The 19,878-nt window shown below is 43.2% G+C and overlaps 1 protein-coding gene across 1 annotated transcript; it reads left to right on the forward strand.

The window, feature by feature from the left end:
* The first annotated feature begins 1,016 nt into the window (after positions 1–1,016).
* On the forward strand, positions 1,017–2,583 carry LOC145946910 (uncharacterized). The gene is made up of 3 exons (XM_083056662.1): positions 1,017–1,231; positions 1,472–1,555; positions 2,011–2,583. The coding sequence occupies exons 1-3, from the start codon at positions 1,036–1,038 to the stop codon at positions 2,223–2,225; spliced, it is 495 nt and encodes a 164-aa protein (XP_082912788.1). The 5' UTR covers positions 1,017–1,035; the 3' UTR covers positions 2,226–2,583.
* Positions 2,584–19,878: the final 17,295 nt, after the last annotated feature.

The raw sequence follows: 19,878 nt of genomic DNA on the forward strand, positions 1-19,878 counted from the left end.
CGCAGCGCAGCGCCCATGCAAAATATTCACCCAAGGTGGTGACTTGGCGGGACCGCTCCAACAGATCGCGTTCGTTCTGCTCGATGTTTTCCATTATTTCTTTTATTCACTATTATACCACTAACACTTTTAATACAAGAAAGTAGCCACTAAACTTTTTTCACCGCTACATCTATGCGCTTTCAAATCGTACTATGGTTTGACGCGCTCTCATCCTCCTTATATATTTCACCTAATTCTATCTTCTTTTCTAACATTTGGCGTATCTCAAAAGATAGTTTCCCGAGATATTGGTTTTATGGATAGAGGAGTAAGGACACAAGCAGCCGAACGTTTGCGCCGATACGTTGCATTCTTCCTTTAAAAATATTAAGAAAAAATGTTTCGCTATCTGTTTACGACCGATTTTCTGCGAGGGTACAAAGCAGCCGAACGTTGGCGCCGATACGTTGCATTCCTCCTTAAAAATATTAAGAAAAAAATGTTTCGCTCTCGTTTATGGAGGATTTTCCGCGAGGGTACAAAGCTGCCGAACGTCAACGCTTTTGCACCTAATCACGTTTCAACATGTTCGTCGCAGCGTTGGCCCTAAAATCTTCATTTCTTTCCTAATGTCCATAAAATGAAAAACATAGTTTTATGGATTCTAGAACGCTCCGTTGACAAGTTCGAGCAGCCGGACATCGGCGCTTCCGTAATAAAATTATTCTAATGAGGATACAAAATTGTCGATCGTCGGCGCTTGTTCTATACCTTTTTGGGAAAATGTCTAGGATCCCTCATAAAAAAAAAAAAAAAGTCGTAAAGATATCCATCTACAAATATTGCACTCAGAAAACTCTCCTCCCTCCTTTGTCGAAACATCCCCTCCACCCGCGTGACGTCAGCCCCCGCGCCTACGAGTTCCCCCGCCCCGCGTGACGTCATACCCCTCGCCACGGAGAACCCCCCGCGCCCCGCATTCCCCTCGGAGCCCCATGGGTTAGAATTGGCATAGTATACCTACTTACTGATGTTTCCGATCTTGCCACCTTTATGGGTCATGCTGATAAAATACACAGAGATCATTACAGGCAACCAATAGCAAGCAGAGATATACTGAAAATCTCCCGCTACTTAGAAGCAGTATCAGAAGGAAATGCACAAAATACGAATAATAAATCGATATCGGACAGTGATTCTGAAATAGAAGATAACTTAGTTGAAGTTAACAATAATAGTGATGAAAGAAGTAATGTTATTTGCTTAAATCATTATGTAAAACATAGAATTTATAATATTAAGATTTACATTATTTACATTTTTAATTAGTTTTATGTTGTTTTGATGCTTATTTATTTTACATTAAAGTATTCTTTTTGTATATTATTTTGATATCGTAATGATATCATGATAATAAAACGAGCATTACAATATTATAATTTCTATATTGTAATTTCGTAAATGTTTTAATAACTGCTGTTTATTATAGATATTTCATTATGTGAGACATCAAATCATTTCAAAAATTCTGACAAGCAAACGGATGAACAAGGTGGAAAACGGAAACGTAGTAGTAAGTAATTTTTCATATCTGCTTTCAATCAATAACTGTACGAATTACAATAATATACAGTTTCTTTTATTATGTCAATTTGTTCTTAAAAATGATTTACATATTTGTAATATAACTCTTAAAAGTTACCTATTTAATTAGTGCCTGCAAGTAATTATATTTTGTCATTCCTTTTTTATTATCGAAATACAGAACTTAGTTTTGTTTACATAATCTATAACATTTGCCAATATTTATACTAAAACTATTTATAATTGCGATTCAAAATTAAAAGTAAATAAGTAAAATAAAATAGCATTTCTATTTAAATAATTTATTATCGTTGAATATGGGATATAGGAATGATCATAGCAATCAACGTATTATTTTTATTAAACGTATTATGTCAAAGTCGAGAACAAATAGTATAGTTATTTCGTTAAATTATTTCAATAATATTCTCTATGCTCCTCTAGCATCTCCTTATGGACAAACAAAAAGAGTACGATGGACAGAATTTGAGAAAAAAGCAGCTCTTTCTGCGTTTGCACAACATATGGAAAATAATACATTGCCGTCTCTAAAAGAGATTCAAGAAGTAAAGAAAAAATATATTTCTCTGGCTCGTCGTACATCGCCGCAAATCAAAACGTGGTTGCATAATAAGCAGAAAAACCTGAAACAACAATAGTGGAAGAGTTTGCAATTTCGTACAAAACATTTTATTAACGCCTGTAAAGAAATTCTGATTTTTTTTAAAACAATATAAAACGTTTTCATATCACTTAAATTTTAAATTTTTTAATTAAAATTTATATAATTTAATACTTTATATAATATATATATATAATTTTAAATTAATTTTATATGTACTATACACAGTATAACTCTGATTCAATATCTTTTTTTTGTTTTTGTACACCTGTACATTGAGATATGCTAATATATAGATGTGTGCGTTAGTTCGTCAATGTTATAGATGTTCATAAGTAAATCTTATTCTATCTTTTGGTTTCAATTTAACTACCTCATTCTAGAAGGACCTTGTGAAGGCGTAGTTACTATAGTACAATATATTATAATAATCTGATCTCGTATATTATATTATATTAATTAATTTATCACATGTTCTTTATGATTTATATTATTGCTAAATTTTAAGGATTAAAGTTTAACTTTAAGGATGTTGCGAATTTAATCAAACATGATTGATGTATCAAGGTCCTATTACTTTTGCTGAAATCGAGAATATTAAGTTTTCTTATTTATAACTAGAGAAAAAGATATCAAATTTTGTGTTGTCATAAAAATAAATAAATAAACATGATTAATGTATCAAGGTTCTCTTATTTTTGCTGAAATCGAGAATATTAAGTTTCCTTATTTATAACTAGAGAAAAGATATCAAATTTTGTGTTGTCATAAAAATGAATAAGTAATTACTTAAAATAAGTTCTACATACATTGTGAGCAATGATTTTAATTACCATTCTGTTGTATAATTATCATTTTCTGTTGTATTACTATATTTATTACATTTTTTACTTGTTTCTTTATATGATTAGAGGTATTACAAACACATCTTAATAATATTTTCAGATTATTATAATTGAAAATTTTATATTACACTATATTAATACGTATAATTAAGATTATTATGTATTTCTTAATCTTTAGCACCGTAATTTTGTCATTTTAATGTACACAATACACATGTTTCTTTTGAATCTAATTGGAATTGTGAACACCTACACATATTTTTCACAAATTCAATATCTATGTAAAATTTCTATGAAAAACCATTCAAGAAAACAAAAAATGTATATTATTATCTTACATCACATATCATTATGAAATACTACATGAATATAACCTCTTTAATAAAAGATATTGAGTAATATATATAACATTCAGTTTCATTATTTTCATCTTTACATATTTATACATTATCTTTCCCTTCATGTATTTACTATGAAATACATATGAGATTTCCATATAAAAAATCTGTTACAGTTAGATACATATTATTTTGTTCTCTCCCTGCACCATCTTAAGAAATAAGTATAATAATCTCTTTCGCGCGGACGCCGAATTGAGATAGATTTCATGTTAAATTCGGCAGCGTTAATGTTAAATTACATGTTAATGTTCAAATAAATACGTCGGCAAATTGCAAATAATAAAGGCTCCACGCTGTTTATAAAACAATCTAGTAGCATAAATCGTGCGTGCATGATCGTATTCGTCGTTCTCTCGAATAAATCATAAATGGAATTATTATAAATATATAATATTGTATGTAAATGCAGAATGTCCTATACACGACACGTGACATTGTCATCATTTTCATATCATTTTCATATCGCCGAAAAAACAAAGTAATAATACTTTTTCGGCGCGATATTATATACGTCGCGTGTCTTTCGTCGCTCATCGCTCAAAGCGTGCGGTCTACCGTTTCGAGCGGCGAGCGATTAGAGACGCACGACATATAATACACGCCGAAAAAGTATTATCAATTTGTTTTTCCGGCGGTAGAAAAATGATGTGAGAATTATGACGATGTCGCGTGTCGCGTGTAGGACACCGCTGCATATATATATACAACAATGTATATTTACAATGATTTCATTCTAGATTTAGTAAAGAGAACGATGAATACGCTCATATACGCACGACTTTATGATACTAGATTGTTTTATAATCAAGTGGATCTCTTTATCATTTGCAACTTGTCGACGTATTTGTTTCAACGATCATGTAGTTTAACATTAATATTGCCTAATTTAACATGAAATCTATCACAATTCGGTGTACGTGTGAAAGAGAGAGAGAGAGAGAGAGAGAGAGAGAGAGAGAGAGAGAGAGAGAGAGAGAGAGAGAGAGAGAGAGAGAGAGAATGAGAGAGAGAAAGAGAGAAAGAAATAGATAAACAGAGAAAGGTAAGTATGTATAAATTAATCATATAGTACTTTTTGATTTGCGGATGATGCGTATAAATAAGCGACAGAAAATCTGTAACTCCGGCATTTTATAGATTTCCTGTCGCTTTATACGCATCATCTGTGAATCAAAAATTACCATATGATTAAATTATATATACATATATCTCTCCGTTTATCTATTTCGCTCCCTCTCTCCTCCTCTCTCTCTCTCACTCTCCCACTCTCCCACTCTCTCTCTCTCTCTCTCTCTCTCTCTCTCTCTCTCTCTCTCTCTCTCTCTCTCTCTCTCTCTCTCTTTCACGCGTACACCGAATTCCGACGAACTTCATGTTAAATTACGCAGTGTTAATGCTAAATACGTAAAACTTGAAATTATTATGTAGACAAGTTCCAAATGTGTGACAAATATTTTTCGGCGCGGTATCATATGTCGCGTCTCTCCTCGCTCGCCGCTCGAAGCGTGCGGTCAACCGTTTCTGATGTGCCGCGACATATGGTACCTAGCCAAAATGTACTTGTCATTTGTAACTTACCTACATGTAAATTCATGCTGTTTAGCAATCATGCTGTCTATTTTAACATGAAATCCGTCACAATTCGGCGTGAGCGCGAAAGAGAAAGAGAGAGAGATAGAAGGAAAGAGAGAGAGAGAGAGAGAGAGGGAGAGAAAGAAAGCGAAATAGAGAAACGGAGAGAGATGTAGGTATATATAATTTAACCATGATACTTTCTGATTAACGCGAAAGGCGTATAAAGCGACGGAAAATGTATAAAATGTGTATCGTAAATAGATTTTTTTTCACTTCATACGCATCACGTGTTAATGAGAAAGTATCATGATTAAATCATATATATCTCTCTCCGCTTCTTTATCTTACTCTTTTTCTATCTCCCTCTTTTTCTCTCTTTTTCTATCTCCTCCTCTTTTCCTCTTTTTCGCTCTTTCTCTCTCTCTCTCTCTCTCTCTCTCTCTCTCTCTTTCTCTCTCTTTCACGCGCACACCGAATTGTGACGAATTTCATGTTAAATAAGGCAGTGTAAATGCTATACAGCATGTTAAAGTTGAAATTAATATGTGGACAAGTTGCAAAGACAAATATTTTTCGGCGCTGTATCATATGTCGCATTTCTCCTCGCTCGCCACTCAAAGCATGCGGCCAACCGCTTTTGATGTGCCGCCACATATGATATCACGCCGAAAAGCATTTACCATTCGCAACTTGCCTACATTTTAATTTCAACTTTAACATGCTGTTTAGCATTCACACTGCCTAATTTAACATGAAATCTATCACAATTCGGTGTACGTGTGAAAGAGAGAGAGAGAGAGAGAGAGAGAGAGAGAGAGAGAGAGAGAGAGAGAGAAATAGATAAACGGAGAAAGGTAAGTAACATGTAAATTCATGCTGTTTAGCAATCATGCTGTCTATTTTAACATGAAATCCGTCACAATTCGGCGTGAGCGCGAAAGAGAGAGAGAGAGATAGAGAGAGAAAGAGAGAGAGAGATAGAAGGAAAGAGAGAGAGAGAGAGAGAGAGAGGGGGGGAGAGAAAGAAAGCGAAATAGAGAAACGGAGAGAGATGTAGGTATATATAATTTAACCATTATACTTTCTGATTAACGCGAAAGGCTTATAAAGCGACGGAAAATGTATAAAATGTGTATCGTAAATAGATTTTTTTCACTTCATACGCATCACGCGTTAATGAGAAAGTATCATGATTAAATCATATATATCTCTCTCCGCTTCTTTATCTTACTCTTTTTCTATCTCCCTCTCTTTCTCTCTTTTTCTATCTCCTTCTCTTTCCCTCTTTTTCGCTCTTTCTCTCTCTCTCTCTCTCTCTTTCTCTTTCTTTCACGCGCACACCGAATTGTGACGAATTTCATGTTAAATAAGGCAGTGTGAATGCTATACAGCATGTTAAAGTTGAAATTAATTATGCGCTGCTAATGCAGCGGAGTGGCAAGGGCATGTTAAAGTTAGTAAACGTGGACATAGTTCTTCCAACTTTTTTTTGAACGATAAATATTTCCCTGTCATCACAGATGCGTTATCGCACGATAAGGCGACAATATTTGGAAATGGTATCTGCAGTTTCCACATTTCACATTTAAATGCCTGAAACAACTTTTCTGCGCTTGGATCTTTGGCATCAATATCGATTAATTTGACTAATTGCGAGCGAACATCTAATGTCTCCGAATCAACGCATCGGACAAAAAAAGTCATCCATTGTCTGATGTTTCGTCAATAAAAACTGAAAACTTTGTATTTTGAATTTTATTGACGACACGATCCGTCTCAATCGGACACAAAACGTTTGTAATAATGCCTTTACATTTCGTTCGACTCATGCTCATGCTTTTCAATACGTCAGAATCTTCTCCTATTTGTTGAAAAAATGTAAGAATCTCTGTTGTATTTTGATGAGAAATGTTTTTATCAGCAATTAATGCTGCATATCTGATTTCCGCGGATTTTTTACGCTCATTAAATGGCAAAAGAGATTTATTTTGCATATTTAAATCTTCTAAATTTGATTGATTTTTTTCTAGATATTTTTTATATATATTTATGTGTGTTTTGGATTCTGCATGACGATGGATTTGCGATAAACTACTAGCGATAGATTTATCGCAAATCAAACAAAAAAATAAACTTTCGTCATGTGGCACTTCACGCAACCAAAGTTTAAATTCTTCAATATCTAACCATTCTTTTTGTATTATAAATATTGATTTACGCGATTTTTTTATTGGTATAAATCGGGAATAGATTGGCTATTCGAGCCGTACGCGGATGTCGGTGCGTCGATTCCAACGAAAATTAATTTTTCGTTGGAATTAACTAATTGTGCACGGGGCACACATTTTGCTTGGTACACCGCCAAGACTTTATTAAGGAACAATCTCAATTCGAGATTTTTAATTCCAAAGATCCCCTCTAACCCCCCTACAGAATTATAGGCGAGAAAAAGGCGTTATTTACAAATAGTTATTTTATTAAGGCAGAGAAAAATATAGGGTCGAAGGGTCTGAATAGCTCAGATGGTGAGAGCAGTCGCCCGGCAAGCGAAAGGTCTCGGGTTCGATTCCCGATTCAGCGACTTTCGGATCTATATTTTTCTCGCCTTGATAATTCTGTAGGGGGGTTAGAGCTCTATTCTATCAAAAGAAAATAAAGGACAAAAGATATATACCTGTCCTCTTCTACATATGTTCGAAGGACAAGGGTTCTCATCTTTTCGGTGCGCTCTGCGCTGCCGACCTACCCCCTCCACTGCAAGATGGCTGTCGCGAAGTGGCTGTCGCGCGTGAAATCTTGCATCACTGCTCTGGAGGTGTCGGGACCTCCACCCGTGTCAGGGGTCGTCTCGGTATCTGCCTAGGCTCCCCCCCGATCGCCCCCTCTTCCTCTTTCGGTTCGTCTTCGGAGGAATTATCGGATATTTCGGGGGTAGACACGTGTTCCTTCCCGGCTAAGTTCGCGGCCTCGAATCTAAGCAGTCTACTCCGGAGAGTGGGGAGAATCCCTTTTACTGACAATTCCCTAGCCGCGAGTTCCTTCTTTAGTTCGTCCACCTTAAGAGCGCATATCCATCCCAGGCTCTTCTTAGTGGTCATTGTTGCGAAATATCGCGAGAGAAAGAAATATTGTCGATAATCAACGCGCATCTCTCGTTATTAAACCCAGTATGGACGTCGCCGAGCGATAAGAGACGGAACCAGTACGCTTTAAATATTTGGCCGTCAGTAGGGATACTATGAGAGTTCTAACTCAGGTCCTCTGAGGGGGGTGCGGGGCGCGGGGGGTTCTCCGTGGCGAGGGTATGACGTCACGCGGGGCGGGGGTATCTCGTAGGCGCGGGGGCTGACGTCACGCGGGTGGAGGGGGATGTTTCGACAAAGGAGGGGGAGTTTTCTGAGTGCAATATTTGTAGATGGTATCTTTACGACTTTTTTATGAGGGTTCTTAGACATTTTCCCCAAAAAGGTATAGAACAAGCGCCGATGATTAACAATTTTGTACCCTCGTTAATATAATTTTATTACGGAAGCGCCGATGTCCGGCTGCTCGAACTTGTCAACGGAGCGTTCTAGAGTTCATTAAAACTATGTTTTTCATTTTATGGACATTTTATCATTAGGAAAGGAATGAAGATTTTAAGCCGACGCTGCGACGAACATGTCAAACGTGATTTAATAGGCCTCTACCTATTTGCGTTGACGTTCGGCAGCTTTGTACCCTCGCGGAAAATCTCCCATAAAAACGAGAGCGAAACATTTTTCTTAATATTTTTTAAGGAAGAATGCAACGTATCGGCGCCAACGTTCGGCTGCTTTGTACCCTCGCAGAAAATCGGTCGTAAACGAGAGCGAAACATCTTCCTAAATATTTTTTTAAGGAAGAATTGCGATAATTTTGAGAGGGATGGGGGTTGAAACTTATGGAGAGAGTCTGTCTCCGCGTCAAAAAGTCTTTAGCATTCGACGAGTTAAAGTGTCGAAAGTGCGAAGTGTCAGTGGCACAGTGTAGTGAGTTAAAAAGAAATGGAAAATAATAATTTCGAGAGAATATTAGACGAGTCATCTGATGAAGATCACGAGTTGTCGGATAACAATGTAGACGAATCTGACGAAGATCATTGTTGTTGAGTGACAGTAATTATATTAGTGATCGCAGTGAGGACCTTACGGATATTCACGACAAGGTAGTGTCTAATTCACAAATCCTTGCGCTAAACGGACGTACAAAAGTTTGCGCCATATACTTTTATTATTCTACGGGTGGTGCTCTGGCTTTATGTACTTCATGTATGATCTCTATTCAAGATTTCGGACACATGTATGCTGTACGAAAGCATGTGATTAAATTACACAATGCAGTGGATTGTCGATGGTGTTGCTATTGTAGAAAATCATTGTGTCAGATATTTCCATGTGATATGTGTCCTATTTGCACAAAATAAACTTTTGGAGATTGTGCTGGGACACTTAAAGTGAGAATTCTACAAGTGTTGTGAAAATGGCGAGTCAGAAAAAATCGAAGGTGTCTTCGGTGGTACAGTTTCTACGAAATCGTGAACTCGGTGTACAGAAACCCCAAACAAAAGATTTGGCCCATTTTATAGAAATTCATGAAGATATTTTAAGAACAACTGGAGGTTTATCTAAATGCTTCAGAGCACACAACAATATCAAATGCTTTCGACGTCGCTATAAAAGCTGTGTGGTTTACTTTAAAGGATCTGAGGACCCATATATTGGTCGAATGGATATGCCATCACCATCGGCATTATGCGAATCATCGGATTATGATTTTTCGGACCAAGATATTGAGGAACCATTAATTTTTCAGACCGAGATATTGAGGAACCATATTCTCCCTAACCTGTCATGGAGGTAGTATGTAATACTTGTAAGTATTTATTTAAATAAATTAAAATATTTATAAATTAATAAAAAAAAATTTTCTGTTATGCAGAAGGGATCCCTTGCTGTCCCATAATGGTCCTCTACCGCCTCGCTGCCACCGCCCCACCACCTCGCAGCCGCTGCTCAACCGCTTGCCGCCGACGCATTAAAAATTTTTATATTTTGTATTTTAAATTTATATTGTTTATCTATTTATCTTATTATTTGTATTTTTCTTATATATTCATATTATATTATTATATTTTTTATATTTTTATATTATATTCATATTATATTATTATATTCTTATATATTCTTATATTTTAAATTTTAAATTCACATACACACATATTCATACGCACACACACACACGCACACACACACACACACACACACACACAAAATTATAAATATTACACATACCTATTTTATGAATAAAAAAAAAATTATTTTAAACATAAAAACACATATTTTACTTTAGAATAATTCCTCTCCTTCCTCCCATTTATATTAAGAATATTATTATAAAAGAATTATTATTATTAATATTGGAAAAAAATATTTTAAAAAAAAATCTCCTTTGCATGCACCTCGCGCTATCTCTTTCTTCTCTCTCGCGCTATCTCTCTCACGGTTCCTAGTCTCGCGCTATCTGTCACTCTTTCGTGTACCTCGCCGCGACATATCTCTCCTTCACATGCGCTATCTCTTTCTTCTCTCTCACGCTACCTCTCAATCTCTAGCCTGGCGTTTCCCCTTCCCCGTATGACGTCAGACCCCGCAAGGACCCCGCAACAAGTTATGTATGAGAGCTGCTTACGGGTGGGAGAAAGATGGAGAATGGAAATGCATGCAAAAATTACATCATAATTTAGACTTTAAAAACTCTTTATTTATATATTTTTTCTTACATATTATGGACTAAAAATGAAAGCTGCCAGCTCACAATCGATGAGTTGATGTTTATTGAAGGCGTCGCTAGCGCGTATTACATTTGATACTTCTTTAGGATTCTCGTTACATTGGACGCGATATTTGAAAATTGTGTAAATTTAACATCGACTGGCTCGGTAATTTTAACCAATCGATCAAAAGATACATCAATGCATGGATCGAGATCGAACATACGGTGTAACGTCGATTCGATCATCATCATGCATACATTTGAAGATTCGAGACTTATGAGTTTGGCGTTGTTAATCGTATGAACTCGCATTGTTAGCGGTCCAACGCTTATAAAACTGTGGACATCATTAGAGTCGTTCCGAAGAAAATTTTAAAGTATCATCGAATATGAAATTTTTATGCTTTTATTCCATATATTCCTACAATTTTTTGAAGATCTTATATTGAAAATTATTGTACGGAATTCACAAATTTGACATAATAACTTTATAAAAGCGTATTTATTTCGTTTTTAAATCGGATTTTTTTTATGCAAAGAATAATATTATAAAATCGTAAATCCCCTTACTAATCTTGATCATTGAATAAATCTCACCATTTATCTACATTTCCCTTCAATCAGAAATTTATATAAATTTAAAATCATACTATATTATCGTATGCAATTAATTACAATTGCGATTTAGTGCGATTATTTATATTTATAATAAAAAATGGAAAAATGTTTATATTTGTTTTATTTGAATATAAATGCATAACGAGAAGACTAGAGGAGACCGGGGCTAGTAGGCTCAGTTCAAAGATATTATAAAATATCTCTTTTGTTATAAAATATATTTTTTTTTGTTTTGAACACGCGTTTAGATTGGTCATCACTAATTAAATAAAAATATATTATATAACTAATTTTTATCAGATCTATATTGATGTTTTATTTCTTCTCATATAACAATATTGATATGTGTGCAATTGAAAACTATTAAAATCATCAAAAAAGCCCGATCTCTAAAAGTTAATAAATTATATAATTTTTTTCCGTGATTCACGTATATGGCACCACTGTGCGACATCTATACAATCTCCGACACCGCAAAGGTTTTACCCGAATAATCTATATCACACACCGAGTCGCAAAGGAAACGTATAAGGATACACAACATTATTGTATGTAACTGATACGCGGTGTTTACCGTGCCGCGCGCGAGCTTCAATGGAATGCGTGCTCGAGCCCGCGCAGCGGTTCTCCGCCTCGAGGGAGAAACAATGTATACGCGATGGCACTCTAAATTCGGGGTTTACTCGTCTCGGCAAGAACCGTCTCACAGGAAAATCTTTTTCCCAGCTCAAAATATATCAATAAATACAGGCGGGAAATACACATAGATAACAGAAAAAAATCTTGAGGAAATAATAAGGCAAACGAAAAATGTTTGGGAAATACGGAACGGCCGTGTGATGGCGATAGCCAACGCAAAGAAATCTCCTATCTCTCTCCTGACTCCTCTCCTTATCTCCGTCGCTTAAGCCAAGTCTCAAATTTCTTAATTAACCGAAGTTAAAAATAATTTTCCCTTGGGCCCCACGTTGGGCGCCAAATTTGCAACGGACTTTTCTTCCTAGTGCCGCGCAACTTCGTCACTTTTCTCGGTATCTCTATACACAAAAATTCGACAGATTGCTTAGGCGCCAGGTACGGTCAGGCCGCACCACTCAAAATAACACGATAATTAATTCTACGATAGTGACGGCTTAAGCTCGGTAACTCAGTTTCTTAATTGGCAAAGGGGCGGGATTCTTAATGCGGGGAATCGTACTCGGGGCTTCGGAGAGAAGGAGAGTCATTAAATCAGCAACTCGGAATCTTTCAATAAAAATTAAGAAAATATATTTCGTATAAGAAAATGGATTAATGCTTCATATTATTCATTTACGGCCTCGTGACTCGGTAGATCCTCGACACTCGAGGTATTACAAAACAATTGTGGTCTGATATTTATCGCTACCAAGGGGAACATATTATATTTCCCGTATTATATTTCAATCGAGGAGGCGAGGGAGAAAGACATCTCCCAAATTACAAGACTCAAATACTCGATACAAGACAATCAGAGAGACGAAACTCGATAAATAATTAGACTAACATTTATACACAAAATTCTGGACTGTCGACTCGGTACGACTCTCCACGGAGAGAGAGAGGCGGCGCAATTCTTACATTAATGGCGAATCTCGGTACGGGCCTCGCGTTTTGCACACTCCCGAGTGCTCGGTAACGAAAGTAATTAACAATAACCTAGGTAACAATTTTTGCCGTGTTACTAGAGACGCGAGTCCCCGCCGAGTTCGCTCTTACCGAGATTTCGAAAGTGGTGGCCTTACAATATATGGAGGTCCGTCAGTGTCTCACGTGGTTCGCACGCCGCAGTCTCGTCGAACAGTGTACGACTCACGGCACGCCGGTAGCCGGCGTCGGTGGCGCTGCGCGCGCCGCCTATAATCGATCCTTGATCCTCTGTCGACGATAGTCGATCCTTGTGGGCCTCGTGGCCCCGGTATTTTCGGAACTGCTCTCGGTACTTTTCGGAATGTTGGTGCGGATAATGTAGCTGCTCGCTGCACGTTCCGAATAACTGCTTCTCTCCTTCTTTAATGGCTGTCGACTTACTGGGGAACCCGCCGAGAGGTGATCAGTCTCCGACGGTTCCGCTTTCTTCGGGACGATGCCGGCGGCCCCACTGGAGTAGCCATCCCTGTCTCGAGATGTCGGTACCTTTTTATGTGCTGCTCCGCTTAGTTCCGTCCGCTATCCGAGGCTGTAAAACGTATCCGGCAGTAACGGGTCCTTGCGTATTTATTCTATTTATTTGACAATAAATACCTTACTTGATCGTGTTATCCGGCGTCCCCGAGCGCACCGCTTCCACCCAGGTCGTCCACTCTTGCTGCAAATTCCGCCATCCCACGATGGCTGCTCCCTTTGATACATTAGAGCCTTCTCCGACCACTCACTTCCACTCGGTAAACCTACGGGACTTAACTAACTAAAGGCGAGTCGACGAAGAAAAGTTCGTCGCTCGCCGACCCAAAATTCGTTTCCTCCCTCTCGACCCTTTCTCGGCCGGGCCGTTCCGGCCCTGTGACGGGCGTAAAACCGTCACGTCACAAGGTGTAACCGAAACCACGCATGCCGGCCTTAGCCGACCAGAGTGGCCGCATCCTCCATGTTCCCTACACATAGACAATGGGAGCAGGGATGACCGGCAATTATGCCAATCACCCCTGCATCCAACTAATGGTCCAAGGACCACCACTGGACAACGACGATAACGAACGCCACCTCATTAAAAGGACGTAACCGGACCTAACATACCCGCGAGGCGAGTCAGATAGGCCGCAGTCCTTATCCACATTAAATAAATAAATAACCACGTACAAAAATGGACCAACTAACGAAGGGCGTAACCAGACCATACAGACCGGCCGAAGCCGTCAACATAGGCCGCAGCCCCCATAACATTAGACGAAACATTACATACCGAGTATGGGAGAGGGAGGCAGACCCACGTCCACCGGGTTCACCTCCATATCCCCCTGCTCTTCTCCCTCGGTGGATGTGCCCTCGCAAGAACCCCCATCCGGGCGTCCCGAGGCCTGTCTTTTATCTTGAGAAGCGGCACCCATCCGCTCCTCACCGTGCCTTTTTGGAAGGGCGGCCAACTTGGCACACACCCCTAAGCCCAACCTGTGATTGGCAAGTTTGCCCCTGCCCGCGCAGACAACGCAGTGTGGCGGCGCCGAACAGCCGGCAGCCCTATGCCCCACCTTGCCGCAGCGATAACAGTCCCCTCGATCCAGATGAGGAAACTGTATCTCAGGGCCGCGTGTCCAAACTCTAAGCAACGGTAGCATTGTATGGGGCGGCGGGCCAACGGAACTACTGCCAGTTCCGACTACACCACACGAAGCCTTTCCTTCGCCACCAACTTGCGCGCCACCTTAGAGGGGCAGCGTAACCAAATTGTGCTGACGTCAGTTTTTGGGGTACCTCGGACTAACCCAGCCCGGATGTTCCCAAAATCGCATTCTCGACGTCAGCAGCCTCCCTCAGGATGTCCTCGCGAGAAGAAAAGGCCATGACACCCTTTAGACGCACCTCCTCCAGTCGTACCGGACGTGATATCCAGACGTATCGAGACCCGTCGAAGATCTGCCTTAGCCGACCAGCAAGCTGGTCCGCCTTGGCAAACGCATCCTGACTGGGTATTTGCATTAGCGAACCCCCGGTTACCGTTCGACACATCCCCATCCCCGAGATGCCAATCTTCTTAAGGTCGATCCACTCCTTTGCCTCGGACAGAACCGAGGCATAGGTGGGCCGATCCTTCCCCCCCCGACCACAGTCAACGCCACCGCCGCCGTGGACAAGGGACGAATACGGACTCGCTTGCGAGGAGCCCCCGCATCCGAAGCCGCAGCGCCAACGCGCATTCTTTTCTACCCTGTACGGAGCCTCCTGGCTCTCCTCCTAGTCCTCCCCCCGATCCCAGGGGCATCCGAGGACCCCTCCGCAAACGCAGAGGGCACAGAGCCCCCATGAGCGGGAGAAGCAACGGGCGCAATAGAGCCCGTAACACTGCCCGTCGGACCCAAAAATCTGGAAACTCCTTCAGGAGGAGGAGCCCCAGCCTGAGCACCGACAGGCTCTAGTCGAAAAGCGGCCGCCATCGTCGAGACAATATCGCCTCTGAGATCGACAAGTTTTCGATCCAGGAGCAACGAGATCTCCTCCGCAAACGGGGATCTATCCGCTATGGCAGCGGTCAGAGGAGGCCCTTCCACAAGCAATGGAGGGGGCTCTCCTTCCCCCTTGCCGGCTCCACGCTCTGCAACTCCCCACTGTAAAGTAGAGCATCGTATTTTGCCCCCAATGAAAGGAGGCTAGCCCGAAGGGCTCCTAGTTCACCGTTAACACGGTTGACCTCCTTGTCCTAATATGCGCCACCTTAGGCCCTCATTTTCGGACCATAACCCCTTTACCTGCGAATCCGCAGCAGCATATAGGCGTTCTTCGAAAGCTCCCACGATCTCATCCAGCCTGGAAGATGAGATCAAAAGCTCCCTAGCCAAGGAGTTATCCAGACCCTCGGATACCTCAGATACTTTTTCAATCTGGCACACAAACTTCCGCGCCAGATTCCGTAAATCCAGCGGGGAGACGTTCGCAAGACCCCCGCGAAACGTCTCCCGAGATGGAATATTCCCCCGGCTCACAGCGGAGAGGACGGGACCAGTGGACGGATCCAAAATCCTCTCAATCTCTTTAAGCAGGATCTCCTCTTTCTTGGCAACGTTAAGCCGCTCCTTGGCTTCGGCAATGCCAACATAATCACCGGTCTTAGCCGAACGACCGCGTTTTTTTAATAGAGTGGAGGTTGTACTCACCCTTATCCGCTTGTTTCTCCACTACTGGCTACGGAAACGTGTCGGACGAAATCACCATCGGAGCCTCCTCATCCTGGCTCACCGATGGTGAAATATCCGTCGACGGTCCGGGAAGCGGCGACTTCTTCCCCATATGAACCGCGAGCCTTTCCAGAACAACAAAGGGAATCTTCCCGCTGTCCGCCAAACACCGTAGTGCCGCACTTCGGGGTTGCTGCTCTTCCACAGCGCTTTGAGCGATAGCCACTTCCTCTGGCACCCTCGCTGGCAAAGTACCAGATGGCTCGACGTCTGATGACGACGAGGAGGTGGCCGGGACAATACCCCCCGGTCCTTAAGCATCCGTGACTCTAAGGCAGTCTTCTCTTGTTTCTTTTCCATCATGGTTTCTGAAACATTGGTTTTCTGTCAGGGTTTTTCTTCCCTTAGGAGATTCTCTTACCAGACTAACGGAGTCTCCACTCCGGGTGTTTTTTCGGTGTTTTCCTTCATCTAAGCTCCGGTATCTCGGGCGCGCTAATGCCCGTACATCTTAGACTCGTCTAAGATGCCTGTGAGGGGATCTATCTATTTATCTATCTATCTATCTTGTTTTTTTTTCGAATCCTGCATAGAACACCCTCTACCTCGGGGGAGGCTTCGGGTAGTGCCGGACTCTTACCGACTAAACCCCACCGGTGGCAACCTTGCGCTTGCGACGACACCCCGGAAACTGCTCTCGCATAACTTCCGGGATGTCGCTTCGCGCCTTTTTTTACTCGCTGGGGAAACCTTTTATAGGTACCCATGCCTCCGGGATGAGAACATGGGTTATGTGGGACTCATTCTGCTTATCCCAAGAAAAACCGAAGTTTTCCCCGTGATAAATCACAGAATATTACCGCACTAAAACCCCAGCGGGTGTCCTTCTCGGGCGTTGGTTGGGGGGCGCCCGGGATGCTGGTATCCCATGCCGTCCGGACGCCCCCCCGCCCAGCCTTCTCCAGGGAGATGCCTTAACCTTGCGGCCAAGACATCTCCCCGTCCGTCATCGTGCGGATACCACCGGGTTGTGACGCGGAGCGGACACCGGCTCCACGTCACGCCCTCCCATTGGTATTGGGGGGCGGGGTCGGGGCTCGAGTGTTCCCGCTCGAGCCCCGGCCCCCCGCCCTTCGGCCGCGGCCCCCTCCGTCCCCCACAAGGTGCAGCGGATCCGACCGTCAGCCGGAGGGCCCTCCTCGAGGTTCGGGCGACTCCCCAGGACTTACGCCGTGGGAATCCGCCCTTATCCCTCCCTCGAGGTCTCCGGGAGCAGAGCGCCAGACTTAAACGTCCAGCACTCCCCCCCGGTGACCTTATCCCACCCCAGTACTATCTAGGGCGAGACGGGGCCCGACCCTCCCCCGGCCTCCACCACAGCGACCTCTTCGCCTGGGCAGCCAGGAGGGGTCGTCCCGGGATTCAGGGAAGAGAACAAGTCTCCCCCTTCTCCCGCTCTTTTTCCTCTCCCTTTCCGTCTTCTCCTCCTTCTGCGACATGACTTTTTCGACATGACATGTCCGGTGAATACCTGGGTCATCCTGTAGGACACCCCTCCTCTGGATCTGTCCAGCCAGTGGACGAGATGAGGTCTAATAGCCTCGACGGTCCTCTGGCCGGGCAAGCTGGGGTGGAATCCTCCAGCATGCCCCGCCATCTGTCTATGAGGACTCGTCTGGCTTGTCCCCTCACTGTACGTCTGATACCGTCGGTGATGAGAACTCCTGCCCGCTGTAGCTCCTTTATCCTGGAGTATACCTCTGAGTACATGCGGGCCAGGAGCTCCGCAGGGGGCACTCCGGAGAGCACCCCCACTGCCGTCCAGCTCACTGTCCGGTACCCCCGGCATATGCGGTTGGCCGCCCGGCGCTGCAATTGCCTTAAGGCGTCACGCAGGCGTCGAGTGGCCCCCACCTTTTCTGCCCAAACGGGGGCACCGTACATGAGCATGGCGTGCACGGTACCAGCGTACAGTCGACGAACATTTTCTGCCGGTCCCCCAAGGTTTGGTAGTAGGCGGCCCAAGGCCATGGCCGCCCTTTCTACTTTGGGGGAGATTCGTCTGAAATGCTCGCCGAACGTCCACCGACTGTCCAGGTGGAGGCCCAAGTATTTAATGTGGGCCCCCACCTCGATCGGGGTGTCCATTACCCTTATTCGGGCTCTTGGTGGCGCCCCATGTTTTCCGTTGTGGAAAAAGGCTGCCTCTGTTTTAGGGGGCGCCACCATGAGCCCTACCGTCCTTATGGTGTTTATCACCCTTCCCGTGGCCCAGTTGGCCCTTACTATTGCTTCCCCCCAGTTTCTCCCTCCGGCTAGGAGTCAACAGTGTTGTCTGCATAGCAGACGACATGACAGCCGGAGGGGAGGGCAGTTCGCAGAACCCCGTCGTATGTGATGTTCCACAGGAGCGGACCCAACACGGATCCCTGTGGAACACACACGACATACTTCGTTCCGTCCTCTCCGCATCCCGGTCGTAGCAGGAGACTTTCCTACCCCGGAAATAATCCCGAACCATGGCTATCAGGTAGGGGGGCACTCGGTGATGTTCCAGCGCTACCCCTACCCGACGCCAGGGCAGGGTGTTAAAGGCATTGGAGATATCCAATGACACCGCCACCAACACCCCGCCCTCCTCCATGACGGATCCCGCGATTGAGCGCACTCTCTTGACTGCGTCAATTGTCGAGCGCCCAACCCGGAATCCGTACTGATCATTATTGAGGTTCGGGCCCTCCCGAGTCAAGTGCCAGACGAGGCGGTCGCAAACAATCCTTTCAAGGACTTTGCCCGCCTCGTCTAAAAGGCATATCGGCCGGTATGCGGAGGGCTGGTCCCGCGGCTTGCCCTCTTTCGGAAGGAGGACTATGTTTGCCTCCTTCCATACTGGGGGGAATTTGCCTTCCCTGAGACATGAGGTATAAAGGTTCCTCATATCATCCTGGAGATCCTTGTGAGCAAGGCGCCATGTCCTTCCTGGGATGCCGTCAGGTCCGGGCGCCTTGGCGCTCTTGATTTTCCTGACGACATCCCGCAGCTCTCCTCTAGAGACGTGCATCAGCTCCTCGTCCCATTCTATATTCCTCTCGGGGATTGGGTCATTGTAACCATCCTCCATTATTGGAAACAGGGTATCAATGACCCGTCGGACGAAGAGCGGATCCATGGTCTCTGTGACCGGGGACGCCACCTGTTTAAGCTTGCCAAGCACTAGCTTATAGGGGCGCCCCCATGGATCTCTGTCTAGAGAGGAGAGCAGTTCTCCCCATGACTTCGTTTTCGCTGCCCTGATCTCCAGTCTGAGTTCGTCCCTGAGGGACCTATAATCTTCCCATGCCTCTTCGTGTCCTTCCTGGTTGCGGCATCGGTTGGCCCGTCTTTTGGCTCGGACCAATCTTTGTCGTAGCTCCGCTATCTGTTCCGACCACCAGTAGGCTTTCTTTGGTGGCCGGAACTTGGTCCTGGGCATGGAGGCTTCGCACGCAGCCTCCAGGGTGCCCATGACCCAGCGGAGCTTGTGTCGTCCAATTCTTCCAGTACGCCCTTCTTACAAGGGGAGGCTACGACGTGATACCAATCGATTTGAACGAAACTCGTTGTAGCGATAG

The sequence above is a fragment of the Prenolepis imparis genome, unplaced genomic scaffold (assembly GCF_030444845.1).
Source record: "Prenolepis imparis isolate NDT839.2.m4 unplaced genomic scaffold, iyPreImpa1.0 SCAF_27, whole genome shotgun sequence".
Taxonomy (NCBI): Eukaryota; Metazoa; Arthropoda; class Insecta; order Hymenoptera; family Formicidae; genus Prenolepis; species Prenolepis imparis.